At 35.0% G+C, this 22435-nt stretch overlaps 1 protein-coding gene across 3 annotated transcripts in view; it reads right to left on the bottom strand.

Moving 5' to 3' along the window:
• Positions 1-2122: 2122 nt before the first annotated feature.
• The window catches only part of LOC127876765 (ETS translocation variant 5-like), a 109061-nt gene continuing 88748 nt past the window's right edge, over positions 2123-22435 (bottom strand). For all 3 annotated transcript variants that reach the window (XM_052422232.1, XM_052422231.1, XM_052422230.1), the window contains 4 exons: positions 19178-19294; positions 11295-11360; positions 9781-9973; positions 2123-9620 (listed from right to left, as the gene is read on the bottom strand). In XM_052422232.1, the coding sequence (XP_052278192.1) occupies positions 9512-9620; positions 9781-9973; positions 11295-11360; positions 19178-19294 (485 nt within the window). In that variant the 3' untranslated portion in view covers positions 2123-9511. The remainder of the gene's footprint in view (positions 9621-9780; positions 9974-11294; positions 11361-19177; positions 19295-22435) is intronic.

Here is a 22435-nt window from a genome sequence, read left to right as displayed (position 1 = left end):
TCTCATTTCGCTCATTTTGAAGTGCGGTCGGGAATAAAATATTTAAAAAAAAGACGATTTTCCGATTTTATTTTTTTTCCCATTTTCCAAAAATTAGGGTCGGCGGTTTTGTAAACCAAGAAATATAAAAGTCGTGGCCTTAATGTTTACTTGTTGATAATAACAACGCAATTTCTTAAGTCGAGGCTAAAGTCGATGTCCTCGGAATAGTTGTGAAGTTCCTTCGGGTATCATGCCTCTCGTCTTCCACAGTTCTCCGAATGACCAAGTCGATCATAAGGGGGAAGGGAAATCCTGCAATGCAGCATCCCTACCTCACTCATGTCATCACTGGGAATGACTAATGGCAACCCAAAGACTGTTTCTGTTTATAGGATTGAATGCCTTTTCAAAGTAAACAAAGTGGCGTTCAATTCGTTGACAGGATGTTTGAACATCTGATCGACAGGTCCTCTGCCTTTCAAGAATCATGTATTCTGGTGATAAGGATCTTATTGAGCACTTAACTGGCAAAGGATAATAATGTTATTATGGCTATGTGAACAGGGCGGTTCATCTGGCAAATTCACGAAGTCGTTCACCATTTTCATTGTGTGTTCCTAATAAATGTATGCCAATTATTCTCTCATACTCACTATTGTCACGCCTTAACTAAGCGTTAAGGTCTCCGGTGATAATGAAAATGTCATTTTTGATTCTTTTCTATTTCCTTAAGTTCTTTGTAGAATTGTTCCTTATTCTAATCTTCTTTTCTTTGCGAGGAGCGTATACTTGGATAATGGTTACTCACCGTAACATTTTAAAAACAATGTTGCTGTTATTATACTCTTATTATAGGTGTCCATTATAGGACTGACTTCACCACGATTGTTCTGCATCAATCAGTGTTTGTTCCGGGGATATTTTCATCTGGACTTCTCCTGCCCATCTGCTCTCACGTATTCAAAGTATGTCCAATTGGTAGCATTAAATCTCCCTCGCGATCTGTACAGTTGATCAACTTCTATATATATTGAAAACACATTCAAGTGTCTGATGTTGAACATGTTTTGGGGGATTGAAATATATATGGTCGGGCGCAGAGTTTATCTATGGCTATTACTAAATGCCGCCATAGTGCCGCCTGCAGCGATCTTTTGCTCAACCTTCTTTTTTTGCAAAATGTTGTTCGTTGTTTATGTAGCTTGTTTTTTTCCGGAAGGTTGAATATATCTGCATAAATCCAAACCCGAAGATCCAGTCGTTTTTTGTCAGGATGTTCTTCCCTTATACTACGTAGGTACGCGGCATTATACGGTGCAACCTCCTATCTGCCACCCAGGGGACGCGCCTCTAAGCAGTGGACCCAGCGCGAGGTCGTTCAAGATAAATCAGTCTCAAATTTCATCCCATTTGGATACAGAATAAACAAGTTCAGAGAAATTGTTATGCAACATAGGTGTACAGAGTATTGCAAAGCTTTGTAGTGGCTATTGACAAATTGTGGAAATATGTGTATGAGTATCGCAAAAAAAATGTACAAATCCCGATATCGTACCAAAAGGAAGAAATTGGGAATCATTACTAACGCATATCGCTATTGTTAACGTTAACAATATGCAATGTCCAGAGTATTATTTCGACCGATTGCTTAATTCTATTTTAACGCATCAAAACTAAATAAGAGTCTGATTGCTTTCAATAAGGTAAAGTTTGCAGTGAGTTTTGAATGATTTATGACTTCGATTGTATTAAAGAACATCTGTTTTAGATAATAACAGACTGTTTGATTTTGATTTGCCATCCATCCGATACATTACAATCAGTAACCTGTCAATAATACCCACAAGGGGAGTCAGACAGTATAGAAAGATAGTAGGTAATGTATTTTTGCACAAAGAACCAAATCGGAAATGTCATGTTGCAATTATGTAAGAGTTAACCATTTTTGTACTGGCTTTGTTAGTCATTGACAAATTGTGCTTCCATTCAAACAGCCAGAAAAAGTATGTATTTACCAGCGTCATTTACTGGCATTTTGCAGAAATTTGTTTTTGTTTCTTTAATGGAAAATACACAAAATTGGAACACTTGAACATGGGGTCTTGAAACATTAGGTTCAAATAAAGCACAACACACAAAATTGGTGTAAAAATATTCAACTAAGTTTATTATGATATTCATAAAATCAGGATCAAGATAATCAAAAACAATTTATTTACAACAACAATAAATATACTTACATTGTAAAGACAGAAAAACAACATAAGAAATTAGACATAACTTCCATGTGTGGATATTAAAAGGAACAAGACTTCATTGGACATGATAAAATGATAAAACATCACAGGTATAGTTCCCTTCTTTTAAAGCCTAGACTAAACCAACTCCAACTTAGCTATGTATCTGTTTCAATTTGTATAAATGCCGAAACAAATCAGATGGATTACCAAGTTGTTTTTCCTGCAATTTATATCAAATACATATATGGTTGATAAACACAACCCTGCATACTAAAGAGGTTTAAATCAATGAATACAAAACTGGGTTTATTCAAAGAGTCATTAGCATATACTAGTATACAAAATGGTATATTTATTTTAATATTGCTATTAAAAGGTTTTTATATGAAAAATATTTTACTATTGTCACAAAAATAATATTGTACTCGTTAAGACAGTTTCGTTATATTGTACTGTGTTAAACATTGGCATGCTATGCAGTATATAATATAAACTATAAAATACAGAGCAACAAATTGATCTTAATGAGCACACAATATTATGTACTATATATACAGCAAAAGTGACATCTATAATAAAACAGCATTAATTTTTAAAGAAAGCCAACTATGTCTGGTTATAAAAGCAAAATTTGGGAACATTTGAGACATGGAAGGACTTTAAACCATGAAACCACAACATTTAAACATATATCTGACATGTCCACCTAAAGTCAAGCACAATTAAACCAATCACACAATAATGAATACATTCTTATAATATTTTGTTAACAACTGAAGTTTGTCCGACATGTCTTAGTGTCTCTAACTTCGCATTATTTATACTGGATTTAGCATTTTCTGTGATATTATATATACCTTTCTAATAAAATACACTGATCAATTGTCTCCAATGTATGTACTCAAATTGTTAATGAATAAATTATTAACACCAGAAAACATACAGAATTCCGTAATAGTACGTCATTAACAATCTTCTATTATAACGATATATTAATTAACAAATCCTTAAAGGCACAAATATTTTGAGCAAATCATGCATCTATTGTAACATTAATAATATGTATACATGCTGATCAGCTTTCATTCATCTGATCTAATTGTGTTTGTTTACAAAGTATAATGGGTCTATAGTATTACCAAAAGATGCATTAAAATAATAATGTAATAGGTCAAAATTAAAAAAGAAAGTGTTTTGTATATCTGTGGATTGTGTTACATGCACCAAACTCATGCACAGAAGTTGAGGAATGTTTTACAGTGGTAAAATTAAAATTATTAAATGTTGAGCACACTACTGATTGTTTGGGTCCCATGATTTGTGAGGAAAACGAAGCACTTACATTTTTTTTAGTAGGAATATTTATTATGTTCTTTTTTAATGCATACTATCTACTTAAAGACATTTTCTTAAGTTCTGATTCTGTTGCAATTTGCTTGAAGCATTTGGGTAACTCTACCTGTATATATAATACAGATAATGACTAAAATAAAAAGATAAACAGTTCATGTGGATACTTCTTATGACGAGCAAATAGGAATACATAAGCATAAAAAAATCACAAAGCTTACGTTCCAAGTATCAATTTCAATGTTCTATTTGCTATTGATAGTGTAGGCATTTAAAACTTCTATGTTAAACAAACCTGTATGGCGCTGCATAACCTCTCTAATATGTGTCATTATGCAAAACAGTAAGCAGTATCAAAGAGACTTGGCCGGCAGACAGTGCCATAAGCCTGATTTTTATTAACAGTGGCAAGGCAATTAATATATGAACGATATTTACAATACTGAACAAGTGCATTGCAATACAATGCATTTTATTGTAAATTGGAATTTATGACAAAGAATAACAGATATATTTCATATGGATGTGAATTCACATCAATTAGTTTAACATAAATTATGACATTCTGTTGCAGCCCATCATTTTAAGCTCGTCATGTCTTGATCCACCCCCAGGATACCTCCAGCACAGCATGTGCTCTGCATAATCTTCACCGCACATTTCCCAGATACTTAATTGCTAATGTCCATATAAATAACAGTAAATGCGACAAGTTGTCTCTGGAGTACTTTCATAAAACATCTTTAGATCGTGAGAAATTGATACAACAAATTACCAAAAGAATTCAACTTATTTTGCATCCAATTATTGTTGCCAATAGAAATGCCCAATCAACTATATTAGCACAAAGCAGTAAAAAAAGCATACTGATCTTTTATTCCTTGTCTATTAATCTTTGCATGTAATTGGGCACTTAGTTTATTATGCAATTAACAATCCATACTACTATGTGCGGTGCATATGTAGCAAGTCTGGACCCAAATTAAAACGCCATGCAACCATTAAGACTTCCATAAAGTATCTGTAGATGTGATACAGTCTCTGTGTAGGTGTGAAAACTATTTATAGCCTAATTATGTGAGCATAAGTGGACTTTGGCGGCAATTGCAACAGATGAACTGTTTCTTTGTTCCACAAAAAGCTAGCAACATTTATTAATTGGGTAGAATAAACATTGAAATCGCATGAAGCTGTTCAAGTTTATTTTATATAAGCCTCTCTCTGACAAACCTGGATTGAATGCATGTGCATAACGTTTCCCCCCAGAAAGCCTGGGCTAGCCTACGGACAGCACAGGCAATGCTGGGACGGCACTTTACACACATGCATTAAACCCCGCTTTCCCACAGCGAAGCTGAAATAAATTGTTGTTTGCTGACAAATACTAATGTTTTACATAAACACCAATGTGCAGCCACCCATTAAAGGGATCTTTTCACGGTTTGGTAAATTGACAAAATTGAAAAAAAGTTGTTTCAGCTTCACAAATTTTTGGTTTAGTTATGATATTTGTGAGGAAACAGTATTACTGAACATTTGCCGTGGTCTAATATAGCCATTATATGCATCTTTTGACGATTTAAAAACCTAAAAATTATAAAGCGTTGCAACGCGAAACGATTGAATAATTTGGAGAGTTCTGTTGTCGTTTAAATTTGTGAAACTACGAAGATTGCTTATATAACGTATAAAATACGCATTCTATGTATACTTGGCATGATAGCTCAGTTGGCTAATGCGTTTTTACTTTAGGATTCCGGGGGTCACTGGTTCGAGCCCTGCTGCAGGCTACTTTTTTTTCCTTTTTTAAATTTTATTTTTGATTTTTTACTGGAGCTTTTAAAATTTAATGTTTACATTAATCAATTATAAAGCATTTAATGACACACTTCAAAACATGCCAAAATCTGTGAAAAGGCCCCCTTAAAAGCCATTCTTTATAATGTGACATTTGAAGATCTTAATCAGCATTAACAATGTCTTCATTTGTATGGGAAAGACCCATATTTCTGCAAGAGAAAAAAAAGCCATTAATTCATCATCTATCTATTCCTAAATCTAGTCTGGCAGGGCAGGTTTTTAATGCAATCATCAGACTAGGATCATGATTTAAATACATGGTAAGGAGCACACTGTGTGTATTGTTGATATTTAATATCTCATATCCATGGCAGTGTTATTGGGGCCACTATCCATGGCAGTGTTATTTGGGCCACTATCCATGGCAGTGTTATTGGGGCCACTATCCATGGCAGTGTTATTGGGGCCACTATCCATGGCAGTGTTATTGGGGCCACTATCCATGGCAGTGTTATTGGGGCCACTATCCATGGCAGTGTTATTGGGGCCACTATCCATGGCAGTGTTATTGGGGCCACTATCCATGGCAGTGTTATTGGGGCCACTATCCATGGCAGTGTTATTGGGGCCACTATCCATGGCAGTGTTATTGGGGCCACTATCCATGGCAGTGTTATTGGGGCCACTATCCATGGCAGTGTTATTGGGGCCACTATCCATGGCAGTGTTATTGGGGCCACTATCCATGACAGTGTTATTGGGGCCACTATCCATGGCAGTATTATTGGGGCCACTATCCATGGCAGTGTTATTGGGGCCACTATCCATGGCAGTGTTATTGGGGCCACTATCCATGGCAGTGTTATTGGGGCCACATACATGTGAAGCTGCATGTTGACAGTTATTTGTTTGATAACTTTTTACTTTTACTTCTCTGATGGTATCACTTTTTAGAAACTGCTCTCTGATATGTAAATCATTATTGTGAATTGCCTATATTTCTCTTTGAACCAGAAGATAGCATAAAATAAAAACAGTTTTCATTTATTGAATCAGAACAATTATTTTTGGTTGATAAATCTTTGACAAGAAATAACAAATACATACATAACATTTAATTTAAATACTGTCTGCAAAAAATTATGTCATAAAACATGCTCTTATTAGAATATTCATTTACACAAAACAGTTTTATTAAAAATTTAATGAGAGCTCAGATAACCACTAATATGAAACACAAATATTTAAAAAATCAGATTAGAGAAAATATTTTAAATATGGTTTACATATTTTGTTACAAGGGATATGAATAATATTTAATGAGTATTTCAAATAAATATCACACCCCATAGAGGAGGATAAAATGTATTGTCAACCATAGGATGGTTATATCAACCGAGGTGAAAGCTGAGGTTGACATTAACATTTCGAGGGTTGACAAAATGTTTCATTACCCTCTATGGGGTGTGATGTTAATTTTTATATACAAAACAAACGCGACATTATCCATGGAACATTCATAATAAAATGAAATCAGCCTTCAGTACATTTTGATTAGCCTAATGAAAGAAGAGTTGTTTTCAGAAGTGTCAATTGGGGTGTGATATATATTAAAAAATCTTCAATGGGTTTGCTTAAATCACTTATTAAATAAGGTGTACAAAAATCTAAGCGAATTGTGCAACATGAATGGATGAGATAGAGCTAAAACAATGTGTGTATCAAATATTTAGCACAAATATTTATATAAATGACTCTTTATTAAAAACATTTAGCTGCATGTGGCGATACATTTATTTGCACTTGATAAGCATCATTACATAGGGTTATTAGTGCGCCTTGACCATGTTATTGTTTTAGTAGATCTGAAACCATTTGTTTCAGTCGTGTCTAAAATTGTAAGAAGTACAAAAACAAATTAACCAAATATAGGTTCTCATTAGTATTGGCGAATTTGAAAACGAGTCATATTTCTGGTGAGCAGGATTTTAATGAAATGAAAATTTAGTGCTCAGTATACTTTTGTTAATGTAAATTACATGGGACATGTCTCTTGTTGGATAAAATTCGATAAACAATGAATAGATGTAGGCATCTTCAGAAGCTTAAGATACATTTAAAGTTTCAGATTCCATCAGTTTTGGTTTCCGTTCTTCTATTTTTAGCTCCATGTCAGGTTGAGATTAAACAATGTCCTATGCAACGTTTTATGTTGTTGAACACTAAGTATGTGGAAATGGTACATGGGAACATAGGTGAGGTATAAAAAAGATAATTAATTTAGTTATGCTAAATGGGACATAGAAAATAGTTCATGCACTGTTTCACAAATGCACTTAACATTTGTACTACATAGGTAACAAAGTAACAACACAGTATAAGTTAGCACATACATGTTTTTTACAAAACAAGAAAACCAGTAACAAATGTATCATGTTTAACGCGCTCAGATGAAACCCGAACACACAATACACTGATATATACAAGATAAAACCTGAGGTGAGCATTAAAAACAAATACTTATTCATTAAAAGATATCACTTAAACATGGGCAATAGTAATTTACAATAAAATATCATCATGGAAAAATATATTTGGAAACACTCGTTGGTTGGTCAGGTAAGAACTGGAATGTGGGGTAAAATATTTTAGTTTATAGCTAGACCACTAAAAGCATCAATGCCTTATCACCATATATGACATACAGAATGATAAGCTTTGTGGCTTTTCAATAAATACTATAGTTAACATTGGAGGACAAGATTGGGCTTCAAGATACAGATACAATAGAGCTATATTATGCAGCTAACACGTTGTTAGCAGAGTTATAAATTGAGACATAAATGAATATTTTATAAAACATGAATAAACCTGAAAGAAACGATGCCAACATTTGCTACACTTTTAAGCACATAAAAATGCAAACTTAATTCAGGTAAGAAGCATTTGATTAATGCCAAGCGGTGCTTTCCATTAACAAGCAAAAGATTAGTTGTTAACAATAAATGACTTAGCATATCATCTTTTAACTTAGAGGAAAAGGATTCCATCAATTTGTTTTATTAAGGAAAAATACAATGTATGCAATTCATTCTAATTTGTAGCTGAATAGATTTTGATGTGAACAAGGAGCTACACAAACTGTTTAACCCTTTGCATGCTGGGAAATTTGTCTTCTGCTAAAATGTCTTCTGCTGAATTTGTAAAATTAGCATTTTCTTTGACTTTTTTCAAAGAACACTATCAGAATAGCAAACAGTTTGGATCCTGATGAGATGCCACGTTCTGTGGCGTCTCATCTGGATCCAAACTGTTTGCCAAGGCCTTTAAAATTCGGTTCCAGCGCTGAAAGGGCTAAGAAATAGAAAAATTGCACTTATTTAAACAATTTAATTGGAAATTTACCACATTTTATTATTTACATTAAAAAATATGTAGTTCTTGTTAAAATGTCCATCATCATTCATTATCAACATTTTATAATACAGATATGTACACACATACTGGCAATATACAGAAATATAGGGATAGAATGAAGAGAAAAATGGCACACAGATGAAAAGGATACAAGTTATTATGGTCTATCATTGAAATGCACAAAGTTCCTTATACAGAATGAGGATCAATGCAGTTCATTAGAGGTCTTTGCCATGGGCACACTGCACTGCTCTGCCCCTTGTTTTCTATTAAAACGGAGCCACATACCCTCATAGCAAATTATAAGAATCTTTTCCTCAAAGTGCCTACAGCTCTGAGATCAAAATCACAATGTACAATGTCCCAGTACAAGCAATAAACAGACAGGACTTGTAGCACTAGTTCTGACTGTACCATATGATCATGGTTATCAGCACAATGATGGTGACCTTCATTTGTCACTGGTCACTAATGCTATTGTTGAAAGCATCTTGCACTGGCCTATTCAAGCGGGTGATTTTGATTCTTTCACACAAAAAGGTGCCAAAATCAGACTCTGGAACGAATCTAAATGGGTCAATGACTGACTAGGTTTTCAGCATGTCTGACCTGATTTCTTGTTATCATATGACCTGGTCACAAGATCAAGTAACCATGGCCTGGAGCACATGATTTCCTGATCCACTCATGAGATATAAAGCCTCCTGGGTTTGTATGTTGGGCTATGCATTTGTGCAGTCGATTTCGATGATCTGTTTTGGAACCTCTGCAAACTGATACACGAGACGCTGTCCATCCACTTTGTTAAGAATACCCCGCGCATAGTAGTACCTGAAAAAAATGTCACGCTTTCATGATTTCATGTTATTTATGTTGAAAAGGTTGCAAGTCAAAAAGAAACATTACTTTTTTTCAGGTACTTGTGTACAAGGTGTAGCCTTTAGACTCATGGCACAAATTCAGACACAATAAGATATTCATAATAAAATACCTCAATGCTCGGCCCATTGTTTCATAATTCATGTCGGGCTTGTTTTTGTGAAGACCCCATAATTTTGACACGGCCTTGGAGTCCACAAGCTTGAAAATGCCCTTCTCCCTGTTCGTCCACTTGATGTACCGGGGACATGTCTCTCTGTTCTGTAACAACTGGAGCAGGAACTCCCACAGATATGTTGTGCTGCCTGCAAAGTGGAAAACACATCATCTGACCAGTGTCATGCAAAAACGGGTCTTATGCCAAAGGTAGCCATTGTAGCTCCAGACCAGCCAAGGGATCTGCTCAGTCGGTCATGAGAAACCCTGTTTGCTATATAGTCACACACTATTTGACACTATTAGATTCCACAATAATGCAATGGATCATATTCATGGCAATCTGCATATTTGCATTAGCTGCGTTACTGGTTACAAAGTCTTATGACATGGTAGCTCCTGAACAGACTCTGCAAATGCCCTAGCCGGTCTTAATCCTTTGCATGCTGGGAAATTTGTTGTCTGCTAAAATGTCGTCTGCTGAATTTTTAAAATTAGCATTTTCTTCATTTTTTTTCCCAAAGAATACTATCAGAATAGCAAACAATTTCGATCCTGATGAGACGCCACGTTCTGTGGCGTCCCATCTGGATCCAAACTGTTTGCAAAGGCCTATAATATTCGGTTCCAGCACTGAAAGAGTTAAGCATAGCTGGCCACATATGGCATAAGACCAATTTAAGCATGTATTGCATGCCATCATGTTTTCTAGCATTAATTCCTTCTGCATGTACAGCTGCATAATTTAGGACTTTTTGATAAAAAAAAAGAAGTATAAACATTCATCAAAAGCCAGAGCAGCTTCTTTAATGCCATGGTATTTGTAAGTGAGGCTGTTTTCTCCTTCATATGAACTCAATTGTGCATCTTGGTAATTGATTGCAGATTCAAAAATGTATTCAAAACATTGTAGGACAGCTGGATGGAACTAAATCATGGCTTGTATAATAGCAGACAACAGTCAGATATTGCACAGTCAGAAATTGCAGTCAAGTTTAACGAACACATTTTTTGTTTTGACATTATGCAAACCATTAAATGAAGTGTTATTTGCAATTTGTGTGTGAACACAACCATAAATTTACACTAATACTATCATTTCTAGATTCTGTTGTTTTTTTTCTTGGAGTCTGTTCTTACAGCAGAATTGCCTTGGTATCTATAGATGAATGCATTCTTGCCCATCCTATTACATCCTTTTCACACCAATTGTGTCCAATGCAATAAAGCTCACTGCATGATAAGAAATGTGCTGATAGGTTCAGTGTTTTAAGAAATAAAATGTGGGGACATAACTATTTAACAACTACCTTACTTAGTTTAAATAACTTTCCCCATAAATAGTATTAAACCACATATTGATTCAAGAAGATATGCATGTTAATTCTTTTCACAGACAATTAATACATCATATAATAATACTTTTTATAGGTTAGACCACAACATTATAAAAAAGAAATTTTTGCTTACTCTCTCTTTTTCTCTTTGGCTGTGGCAACTGACTATGGTCAAACTCGTGAAACTTTGGTTTCCGACCTGAAACAATTAAGAATTATTTTCATTTATTTCAACCACTAAAAATGTTTCAAGACAAACTTTACCACTTATGTCAAACTCAACACAGGGTTGGCTCGCTTCAACTAGATATATTTTAAAACAGGTTCTGTTCAATGTGGCTTTCTTTTGCCATTCCAACAACTTAAGCAGCTTAAAGAAGAGGTACAATACACGTAAAAACATTCATACATCATTGGAACATGCAATAAAATGACACCTTTATGTAATTACATGTGTATTCATGTAATACATTTTATGTAAGTAATCATAAGTATAATGCTGTTTGAATTATTTTAGCAATACAGCAGAAGGATGTTGACAAAAAGATAAGAAGATCAAGATTGTGTATCTCTTATATGATAATTATTATGAACTGTTATATAATAATCAAGAACGATTCTGTCTAGAAATGCATTAGGGGCGGTAATAAACCGTAAAATATGGTCCATAACGTAATTTGTTTGTATGTAACCCTTAGGTGTCATTATTTCCTATGAACATTATGAGAATTGAAAAAATCCTTCAAATTCGTAATAGGTGCAAGTTTTGAGAAAAACAGCACCACACATTGTTAGCATGACATGTCAATAAAAATACCATTTACTACATGAATGATAGATAGTAATTTTTAATAGGAGAACAAAAAACCTGAACAAAATGTTATGCAAAATGAATAATTGCTAAAAGTAAAAAAAACAAGATGTGTTTGTGAAACACAATGTCCCCCTATATGACGTTTGACCTTGAAGGATGACCTTGACATTGACCCTTCACCACTCAAAATGTGCAGCTCCATGAGATACACATGCATGTCAAATATAAAATTGCTAGCTTCAATATTGCAGAAGTTACATTACAAGCAATTTTGACCCATATATTTGACCTAGAAGGATGACCTTGACCTTTACCTTTCACCACTCAAAATGTGCAGCTCCATAAGTTACACATGCATGCCAAATATCAAGTTGCTATCTTCAATATTGCAAAAGTATTCATAAAATAAGCGATTTGGGCCACATAATATTTGACATCTGACCTTGAAGGATGACCTTGACCTTTCACCACTCAAAATGTGCAGCTCCATGAGATACAAATGCATGCCAAATATCAAGTTGCTATAGTCAATATAGCAAAAGTTATTGCAAAATGTTAAAGTTGGCGCAAACCAACCAACCAACAGACCAACCAACAGACAGGGCAAAAACAATATGTCCCCCACTACTATAGTGGGGGACATAAAAAGGACTGGAATGCACAAACAATCATAGCACTGGCTAAATATAGGAGATATACTGCACAATTAGTGTAAATGGTATTTATGTTTTCAATCAACAATCTTATATCTTTCTTAAGCAGTTATTAAATGGGTCACTTGTTATTGAGCAGTTATTGCCGAGAAGAGATCAAAGAAAATAATTCATAGCTACATTCATTTCAACAAAGAGTTATTAAAACCCACAAAATTACCATCTGGATTTCATGACGCTTACAAAAATTTTAATGTCAGATATATTTTTCTAAGAAAAAACAAACAACCTCACATATACATCACTGCAATTTAAGCTGTCATGTTCTGTATTTTCCATGTCAATTTTAAAGTTTTTGAAAAGCAGGTTATCTGAAACTACATTCTGAATAGCATTTGACTGAAAGTACATTGCACCTGACTTCGACAAGATCAACGGAGCCTAGAAATATTTTAGAGATTCGCCCTGTCTAGAAATAGCATAAACTTCTAGATTATAATTAATGAGATAATAATTATACAGCATCATTATAATGATATTCTTCATCCTGACTTCAAGGACATTTACTGTCAAATAACTACTTTGAACTCATTCAAGCATCCTTCCTGGAAACATGCAGCACTCTCATTCTTGTCCTCTGGTAATTAATGGATAACAATAGAAGTGATCTGTTTTAATATCATTATTTCATCATTTGCATACATCAATTAACAATAGAAACAATAACAACATAAATTATGGAATGTATGCATATTGTAGAATGGGGACAAGAGTAATTTTGAAAATTTATTAGGATTTTTGTACACTAATTGTTTATATCCTTACATCCAAATAACCTACTAGCTGATTGGTAGACAAATTCAAATGTCTGCGACTCTGAGATGAAACAATATTTTAAGATTTGTTGAGGTAAATGAATAATTAAATTTTGAATCTTTTAAACAGCTCATGCATTGTGATGAATGATTACCACATAATAACACAATTAATACAAGAGCACCGCCTTGCGGGTGAAGACCGCTCATCTATTTTTCTTCTTAACAGTGAAGGGACCTATCTCAATTTCAATCACAAGGGAAGGAGGGGCGGAGTGGAGGGGGGGGGGGGGTAGGGGGGGGTATAGTGTGGGGTTGTGGTCATTTATTACATTTTCTTCGAAAAATGTAAATAAAATGCATTTTTTTTATTATTTTTGTTTGGGGGGGGGGGGGGGGGATTTTTGGGTGGGATGGTTGGACAGTTTTTCAAAAATAAAATAATACAAAAAATATTTGTGTTTTTTAACCATGTTTTTCTTTGGGGGGGGGGTTGGGTTGGGGGGGGGGGTATAGTGTTAGGGTGTAGTGGTCATTTATTAGATGATCTTAAAGAAAACAAACAAACTTTTTTTTTTGGGGGGGGGGGGGCTTGGAGGATGGTTTGGGTGGAGTCTATTGTGGTATGTCAGGTAAGAGTTGTTTTGTCAAAGTATCAATCAAATCTAATCTGAAATAAAGAAGTAATGGCAATTTTAGCAAAATTTATTAATTTGCCCTTGAGAGTCAAGGTCATTCAAAGGTCAAGGTTAAATTCAACTTGCCAGGTACAGTACCCTCATGATAGCATGAACGTATTTGAAGTTTGAAAGCAATAGCCTTGCTACTTTAGAAGTAAAGTGGATCTAAACACAAAATGTAACCATATATTCAAAGTTACTAAGTCAAAAAGGGCAATAATTCCATAAAAATGACAACCAGAGTTATGCAACTTGTCCTTTACTGTCCCCTTATGATAGTTTGCGAGTGTTCCAAGTATGAAAGCAATATCTATGATACTTTAGGGGTAAAGTGGACCAAACACAAAACTTGACCAAATTTTCAATTTTCTAAGTATAAAGGGCCCATAATTCCGTCAAAATGCCAGTCAGAGTTACATAACTTTGCCTGCACAGTCCCCTCATGATAGTAAGTAAGTGTTGCAAGTATGATAGCAATAGCTTTGATACTTTAGAAATAAAGTGAACCTAAAGACAAAACTTAACCAAATTTTCAATTTTCTAAGTATAAAAAGGGCACATAATTCTGTCAAAGTGCCAGTCAGAGTTACATAACTTTGCCTGCACAGTCCCCTTATGATAGTTAGTAAGTGTTGCAAGTATGAAAGCAATAGCTTTGATTCTTAAGGAATAAAATGGACCTTAACACAAAACTTAACCAAAATTTTCAATTTCCTAAGTATAAAAAGGGCAAATAATTCTGTCAAAATGCATGCCAGAGTTATCTTACTTTGCCTGCCCAGTCCCCTCATGATAGTTAGTAAGTGTACCAAGTTTGAATGCAATAGCATTGATACTTTATGAGAAAAGTGGACCTAAACACAAAACTTAACCGGACACCGACGCCAAGGTTATGACAATAGCTCTTCTTTTTTTTCAAAAAATAGATGAGCTAAAAAAACAAATCCATTTGTGAACTACAAAAAAACATTCCTCATACTTATTTATTAATTTGGATTTAATTAAAATAACATTAAATATGCATACAACATGACTGCAATCTTGACACAGAGTTAGTTTTTTTCCTTGTACAATTTCAATTAAAGTAGCTTCATCAAAATTTATGAAGCTATTATACTTTACTACCAACAATCAACAGAACTTGTAATCATGGTTGCAGACATTTATTACCTAATTACTTCCTAAACACAATCCATTTTTTCCCCCTGATAATTGGACACACTGTGTCTGAGATGTAAAAATGACAAGAAATTCATTTACAAATGAATGCACAAACAGAGACCCACCTGTAGTTGAAGTAATTTGCACGAATGCTCTGTCATGGTCTTAATTTTTCTTAAATTTGGTGTTCATTTTTTTCACCCATTATTTCTCTGATATTGCATGGTAATTTTTTTGTTCCAGAAGTTTTTTTAATCTTGAAAAAAATAGTAAGGCTTTTACATTTATGTTTAATTCAAACAAAAGCATATTATTGAAAGATCATTTTAAATTATATTTAACTGGTTTTAAGTGTTACTCTCTGCTTAGCAAACAAAACTTCAATCTAAAACAACAACAACAACAACACATTTATGCTCTTTTGCAGGTATATGTCATAATGTGACTCTTTACAGTTACAAGTCAACCAAAATATAGAGAATAAATTGGTTGGTGAAGTGGATGGAGAATGGCTATCTGGCAAGTCAGAGGAATTTTGGGCTCACCCGAATAAGATCCTTCAACGAGCCAGAACCATTCTCCATCCGCGTCACCAACCTATTATTCTATTTATCATGTCATTTAACCGAATCCAACAAATTTCCTTTTTATTTTATGCCTTTTTTCACCGTTCATTTACATTGTAAGAGTTTAATCGGAAAATTTCTCTGGTATAATGACGTCATTTTGTTAAAAAAATGACGTCATTTCACAGTAACTTTTGGGTTATTAGGTTACCTGGTCAACAAGCCTAATAACTTTTGGGTTATTAGGTTACCTGGTCAACAAGCCTAATAACTTTTGGGTTATTAGGTTACCTGGTTATCAGGCTGATTTAGAGCCATGTGACAATGTTAATATATGTCTTTAACAGTTTTTTTTTAAACATAATTTGCGGTAGTCATTTACAATCATAATTGCTTATGTGACAGTCTGTTTAATGCACTTCAGAACAGCAAGTGTGCAGTATGTTTGCCTTGATATCTGATGGTTAAAACACGAAATTAATCTCATTTCTTATTAAAAGCTAACAGCTACCACCTGCTGCACTTGAAAGCTGGCGTGCATTTAAAAACAAGAAACATTAATTTCTTATGTAATTCTTCAAGCAGACATTTGACGCAAACCTCACTTGCACATGACATGTCTTATGTATCACAATAATGGAGTGACACGATTTAGTATTAATATACGAAAATATACTGTTTTGGGAGTATTAAAGTGTTATTGAAGTATATGCATTTCTTATGGTTTGTGGTTTTATTTCCAAATTGAAAACTAGCCTAATGAAGTTTCCATGAAAATATTCCATCTATTGATCACCACAACTGTTAATGGTGACCTCTCAAGGTCTCTGCCAACAAACCTCACAGTAATTCATCCTCTCCTTTCTTTCGGAAACACAGATGCACAAGATTTTAGTACAGTGATGCCAATATATTAAGCATTTCCTGCCTGTGAAATCACCTGCTGCCTGAAAATTATCTATATAAGGAATCCCTTTACCACGGAGCAGACAATAAATCATGAATGATGCATTGCTAATTTTTCATTATAAGTTCCACTACAGAATATCAACCCCAGCTGAAATGCCTAATTAAGACCATCCCAACAAAACATGCAAATAACCCATTTATGTCTAGAAAAAACGCTTGGCAAACAGCGTAGACCCAGATGAGACACCGCATAATGCGGCGTTTCATCAGGGTCTGTGCTGTTTGCTTAATAAAGGAATTTCTGTAAGAACAAGGGCTGTTTGTAAAACATGCATGTCCCCCTTATGGGCTGTCAGTTGTAGTGGCAGCCATTGTGTGAATACGTTTTTTGGAACTGTGACCTTTGACCTTGTGACCTGAAAATCAAAAGGGGTCATCTTGAGTCATGATCAATTAACTGTGTCAAGTCAACGTGACCTTGACCTTTGACCTAGTGACCTGAAAGTCAATAGGGGTCTTCTGCGAGTCATGATCAATGTACCTATGAAGTTTCATGATCCTTGGCGTAAGCGTTCTTGAGTTATCATCCGGAAACCATTTTTCTAAGTTGAGTCACCGTGACCTTGACCTTTGACCTAGTGACCTGAAAATCAATAGGGGTCATCTGCGAGTCATGATCAATGTATCTATGAAGTTTCATGATCCTAGGCATAAGCGTTCTTGAATTATCATCCAGAAACCATTTTGCTATTTCGGGTCACTGTGACCTTGCCCTTTGACCTAGTGACCTGAAAATCAATAGGGGTCATCTGCAACTCATGATCAATATACCTATGAAGTTTCATTATCCTAGGCATAAGTGTTCTTTAGTTATCATCCGGAAACCATTTTTTTATTTCGGGTCACCGTGACCTTGACCTTTGACCTAGTGACCTGAAAACCAATAGGGGTCATCTGCGAGTCATGATTAATGTATCTATGAAGTTTCATGATCCTAGGAATAAGCTTTCTTGAGTCATCATCTGGAAACCATTTTACTATTTCAGGTCACCATGACCTTGACCTTTGACCTAGTGACCACAAAATCTATAGGGGTCATCTGCGAGTCATGATCAATGTACCTATGAAGTATCATGATCCTAGGCCTAAGCGTTCTTAAGTTATCATCCGGAAACCATTTTACTATTTCAGGTCACTGTGACCTTGACCTTTGACCTAGTGCCCTGAAAATCAATAAGGGTTATCTGCGAGTCATGATCAATGTACCAATGAAGTTTCATGATCCTAGGCCTAAGCGTTCTTGAGTTATCATCCGGAAACCATCTGGTGGACGGACATACGGACGAACAGACCGACATGAGCAAAACAATACACCCCCTCTTCTTCGAAGGGGGGCATAAATATTCTAAATATAGAAACGGGTGATGCTCCCCAAAGGTATTTTTAGTCACAATATTGCACTATATATTCAGATAAAAGGAAAAGTCTTGAGGGCACAGTAGTTGGGGGGACAAGAATTTTTTTTATAGAAAATTTCAAAGGGCCATAACTCTGTGAAAAATCATCCGACCACAACCCGCTGATAATATGCACATTTCCTCTTGGTAGTGAAGCTTCCCATAAAGTTTCATTGAATTCCGGTCATTAGTTGCTGAGAAATAGCCCAGACAAAATTGTGCACGGACGGACAGATAGACACACACACGGACAGAGGAATCGGTGACTATATGCTCCCCCCAAAATAAATTTTGGGAGAGCATAATAAATATACTAGACATCCCTTATTTTGGAAATAAATTTATCCAATTAAGAAGTATGGGAGAGTCCACTAGGCATAAATGGGTTTACCGTTAATCCAAAACAAAAAGCTAGCTGCCTTCACACTTTATTTCAAAGATTTAGGTGCATGTGTTCCAAGAGAAAACAATTGTACTGTTTTAGATTAAGGTTTGTGTACCGAGACAAACAAGTATTTAGTTTTATATTTGCCAAACACAAGCACTTTTTGGACAATCTCAGCCAAGTCGGTTAATAATGCAGTATTGGTTTCTTTAAATTGGCCTCTTAAAATCGGTTATATGCATGAGTATAGTTGTCAAGTAAAACTGCTCTGTAAGATGGCCAGATGAGTGAAATGAACTTGTGGTGTCTGACAACAACATTGCAAACCAGCTTGTTTAACCCTTTACAACTAAGTTAATTTGTAGTTCATTTGTAGTCCCTCAGAAAGTTAAATCTAATGAAAGAATTTTCTTCCTAGATTAAAATTTTAAAGGCTTTCAGTTTAGACAGACTGTTAACATCCCTTATGAGCCTGTGCGGATTGCACAGGCTAATCTGGAAAAACACTTTACTCACATGCAGTGAGCCAAATTTTCTCAGAATCAGGCTATTTTAAACCTGAAAGCAGCCATTTACCTTTTTTACTTTTGTATCTGAGCGGGGAGGATGGAGGTGTAGTTGAAGAGGTCCCGGAGTCGGACTCTGACATGAACGACAGCCCCTGGGGAGGACTCTGATGGGGCTTATACACATCTGCAAGAAAACAACAATAAATATCACAGAAGTGCATTAATAGGCTTAAAATAATTAATGCTTAAGAGTTTTTAGTCGTATAAGTATTCAAATAGAAGTCCAAAAAGCAAGCTCGGATTCTTGTGTTATTACAGGAGTCAATGAAAATGTTGCCAGCCCACCCATATAAATGAGCCTTGCTATGAAAACATAGGGCTTAATGTTTTTGTGTAAAGTGTGACCCCATATTAACCTGTGCAGTTCACACACATGCATTAAGAACCTGTTCCCAGGGTCAGACTCAAATCAAAGTCTCCCCAAGTCTGGTTCCAAATTTTTAAGTGCAAGGCTTGTACTACTGGTGATTTTTTTAGCATAGGTGCAATGCACCTATGCTTAAGGTTTAAGCTACATTTAAAAAATCCACATGAATCGGTTGACCATTATGAAGCCTTACCTGATCAAAAATCAGACGAAATATCTATTTAATATAGTATATGGTAATTCTTACAATTTTTTTTTTGGAAACGTTTTTCTTACTTTTACTTCCAAAAATATTGCTGACACCGTTTTTAGTGAATTTTTCTAAGACCGTTTTACGTGAAAAAACCTTCTAAGAAACTAAAACAAATTTCGTTCGTAAAACAATTCTGTTCTTGTTGATAGTGACCTCACACCTAATTTCTATTTCCTTTGTTTACTGTTCTGGGAGAGGTCAAATGTTTACATAACTGAATTCATAAGGCCCTGGTTTAAGGATATGTAACATTTCATCGGTTAATTATAAAAAGAAATTAACATATTCTCAGCAGGAAGTGGGGCATAAAGCACTTTTATTCTTTGAAAATGTTTAAAAAATGGCGGAGTACGATGAATGTTTTCTGACTTAAGACATGGATTCTGACCTGCCTTTCTATGGATTTGATGAAGTAGAGTTTGAATGTAATATGAGATGTGTTAATTGAAGTTAAAATGATTTACTTTGAGCAAGAAATTAACGTTACGAGTAGAGCTAACGGTTTAAATGTGGCATCGGATTTAATGGATTTGCGCGAATTCTGGACGAGTGTTGTGTCTGTAAAATATTAAATGGAAAGCTGTAAATGTATCAAGTCGGAAAAGAAAACGGATGGTTGCATAATGGTATGCGTGAAATAATGTAATTCTACGTATTTATTTTCATAGTTATGTCATTTTGTAACCATTCTCGTACGTCACTATTTGGAATTCCCGTTTCTAAAAATAGAACATTGGTAGCAACAACAAGGGGGGCGACTCGTGATGTCAGAAATCGTTAAGGTTACAATATGCTAAATAATCGAGTCATGAAGGGCTAAATAATCGAGTCATGAAGGGCTGTACTCTCTAAACAAATCATCATATTTTCCTCGAAGGCATGTTATACACTTTAGACTGTTGTTCTGGTTTTATCGTTTGGAGATATTGATAGGGTAAGCATAGGTGTTCACTACTTAATCCCTGAAATAGGATAAATTTGGAGATTAAAGTAAAAGATGGCACTGCAAAAGGTTACAATCCACTAGAAAACGGCCGAAAAAAAGGTGCAAAAACAGTCGATTTTGATTTGAGTCGAATTCTTTTTTGGTTTGAACATGACACATCTTTTTTATTGCTTAAATCGATTCAGCTAAGAATGCCCGTCAAGAAAAGGTATGGTTATGAGGGTCTCTATGTGCAAAATGTTGTATTTATTTTCGCTCAAAGTTGTCGCTTTTACATCGAAACATATAAGGAAACTATTTAGTATATTTTGACTTAAACATTTACTTCAGCAGCAACTGCCCTGTATCTTGCAACTAAGCTTTCTGCGCCATTGGCGCTCTCGTTCCATAACTGCATCATTTGATTTGAGCTTGCATAAAACTCCACACCATGAAATTGACTTAATCATTTTTACAAGCAGTATCAGCGTTGTTCATAGTTCTACTTGTATCAACCCAAAGAAACCTCACATCAGCTTTGCATTACTGATATTATTGTTTAGAGCAAAGACTTGATAGCCATGTCATGTCATTTATATAACATTGGCATTTAACTTTATGAGTATTCATCTTTTTCCTAAAAAACATATAATTAGATTCCACAATAATGCAATGGATCATATTCATGGCAATCTGCATATTTGCATTAGCTGCGTTACTGGTTACGAAGTCTAAAGACTAGTGAAATCGAAACTGTGCTTTTATCTGTCTGAATTATGTGCTATACATTCAAGAATGCAGTAAAAAAGCATTTAGGAAAATTAACAAATGACATATAAATACTGGCACACAAATGTTGTTTAAAGGTCTTTTCAGTTGCAGCTTTTGCTAACGTTAAATATTGTTTTCTTATATACTTAGAGATAACTGGAGACATAAATTCTTGTTTTTGTTCGAAGTGAACTACGTGTTGGTGTGCACTTATGGCTCCTTTTTTCGGCGTAAGCTGTATTAAGCCAGCTTTTCACCCTGACTTGACCTTTGTAAGTATCCAATAATATGCAAATAAAATTTCCCGCGGCTAGGTACGAATGAATACACTTCATTTATTCCATTGGCTGATTTGAGTATAACACCAGAACATTGGAAACATATCCGCGTCTTTGTAACACTGTTTTACTGCATGAAACAATTTTATCTCTAATGAAAAGGCTCAATAGATAGAACAGTTTTACAATCAATTTTCGACATAAATACAGTTTGTGCGTTCACCTTTTATTTTCAGAGAATTACCAGCGCAAAAGCGTTTATACTAAAGGCTATATTCTCATATTTAGTACTTACTTGCATTGCATTTCAACCCGCGAAAGTCAGAGTTTATATACAGTTCATCACCGGAGTTTGCAGAAGGGGTTGCGACCTTTTCATTGAAGGACAAAATTGGAATCTATGCTATTTTTGTCTGATGGAGTAAATAGTTCGTTTAGTCGCTTTATCAATATTTTCGGCACAGCTGTTGCCTTGGTCGAGTACAGTTGGCGTAAACAAGCCGTCGTTTCAGCAGCAGAATTGTTACCTAACTTTAATGCATTGCATTCCAATCCGCAAGGTATCAAGGTCAGTTTGCGGTCAGTTGCAGAAATCTTTATATAAACGCCGTCTCGTAAACTTTGTGCACTTGAAGTCTGTTTTGATCAGAAAGATACTAAATAAAGATATT

Source organism: Dreissena polymorpha, chromosome 4, assembly GCF_020536995.1.
Source record: "Dreissena polymorpha isolate Duluth1 chromosome 4, UMN_Dpol_1.0, whole genome shotgun sequence".
Classification (NCBI taxonomy): Eukaryota; Metazoa; Mollusca; class Bivalvia; order Myida; family Dreissenidae; genus Dreissena; species Dreissena polymorpha.
The sequence above is the reverse complement of the archived record's forward strand: the minus strand, read 5'-3'. Positions and strand labels throughout refer to the sequence as shown.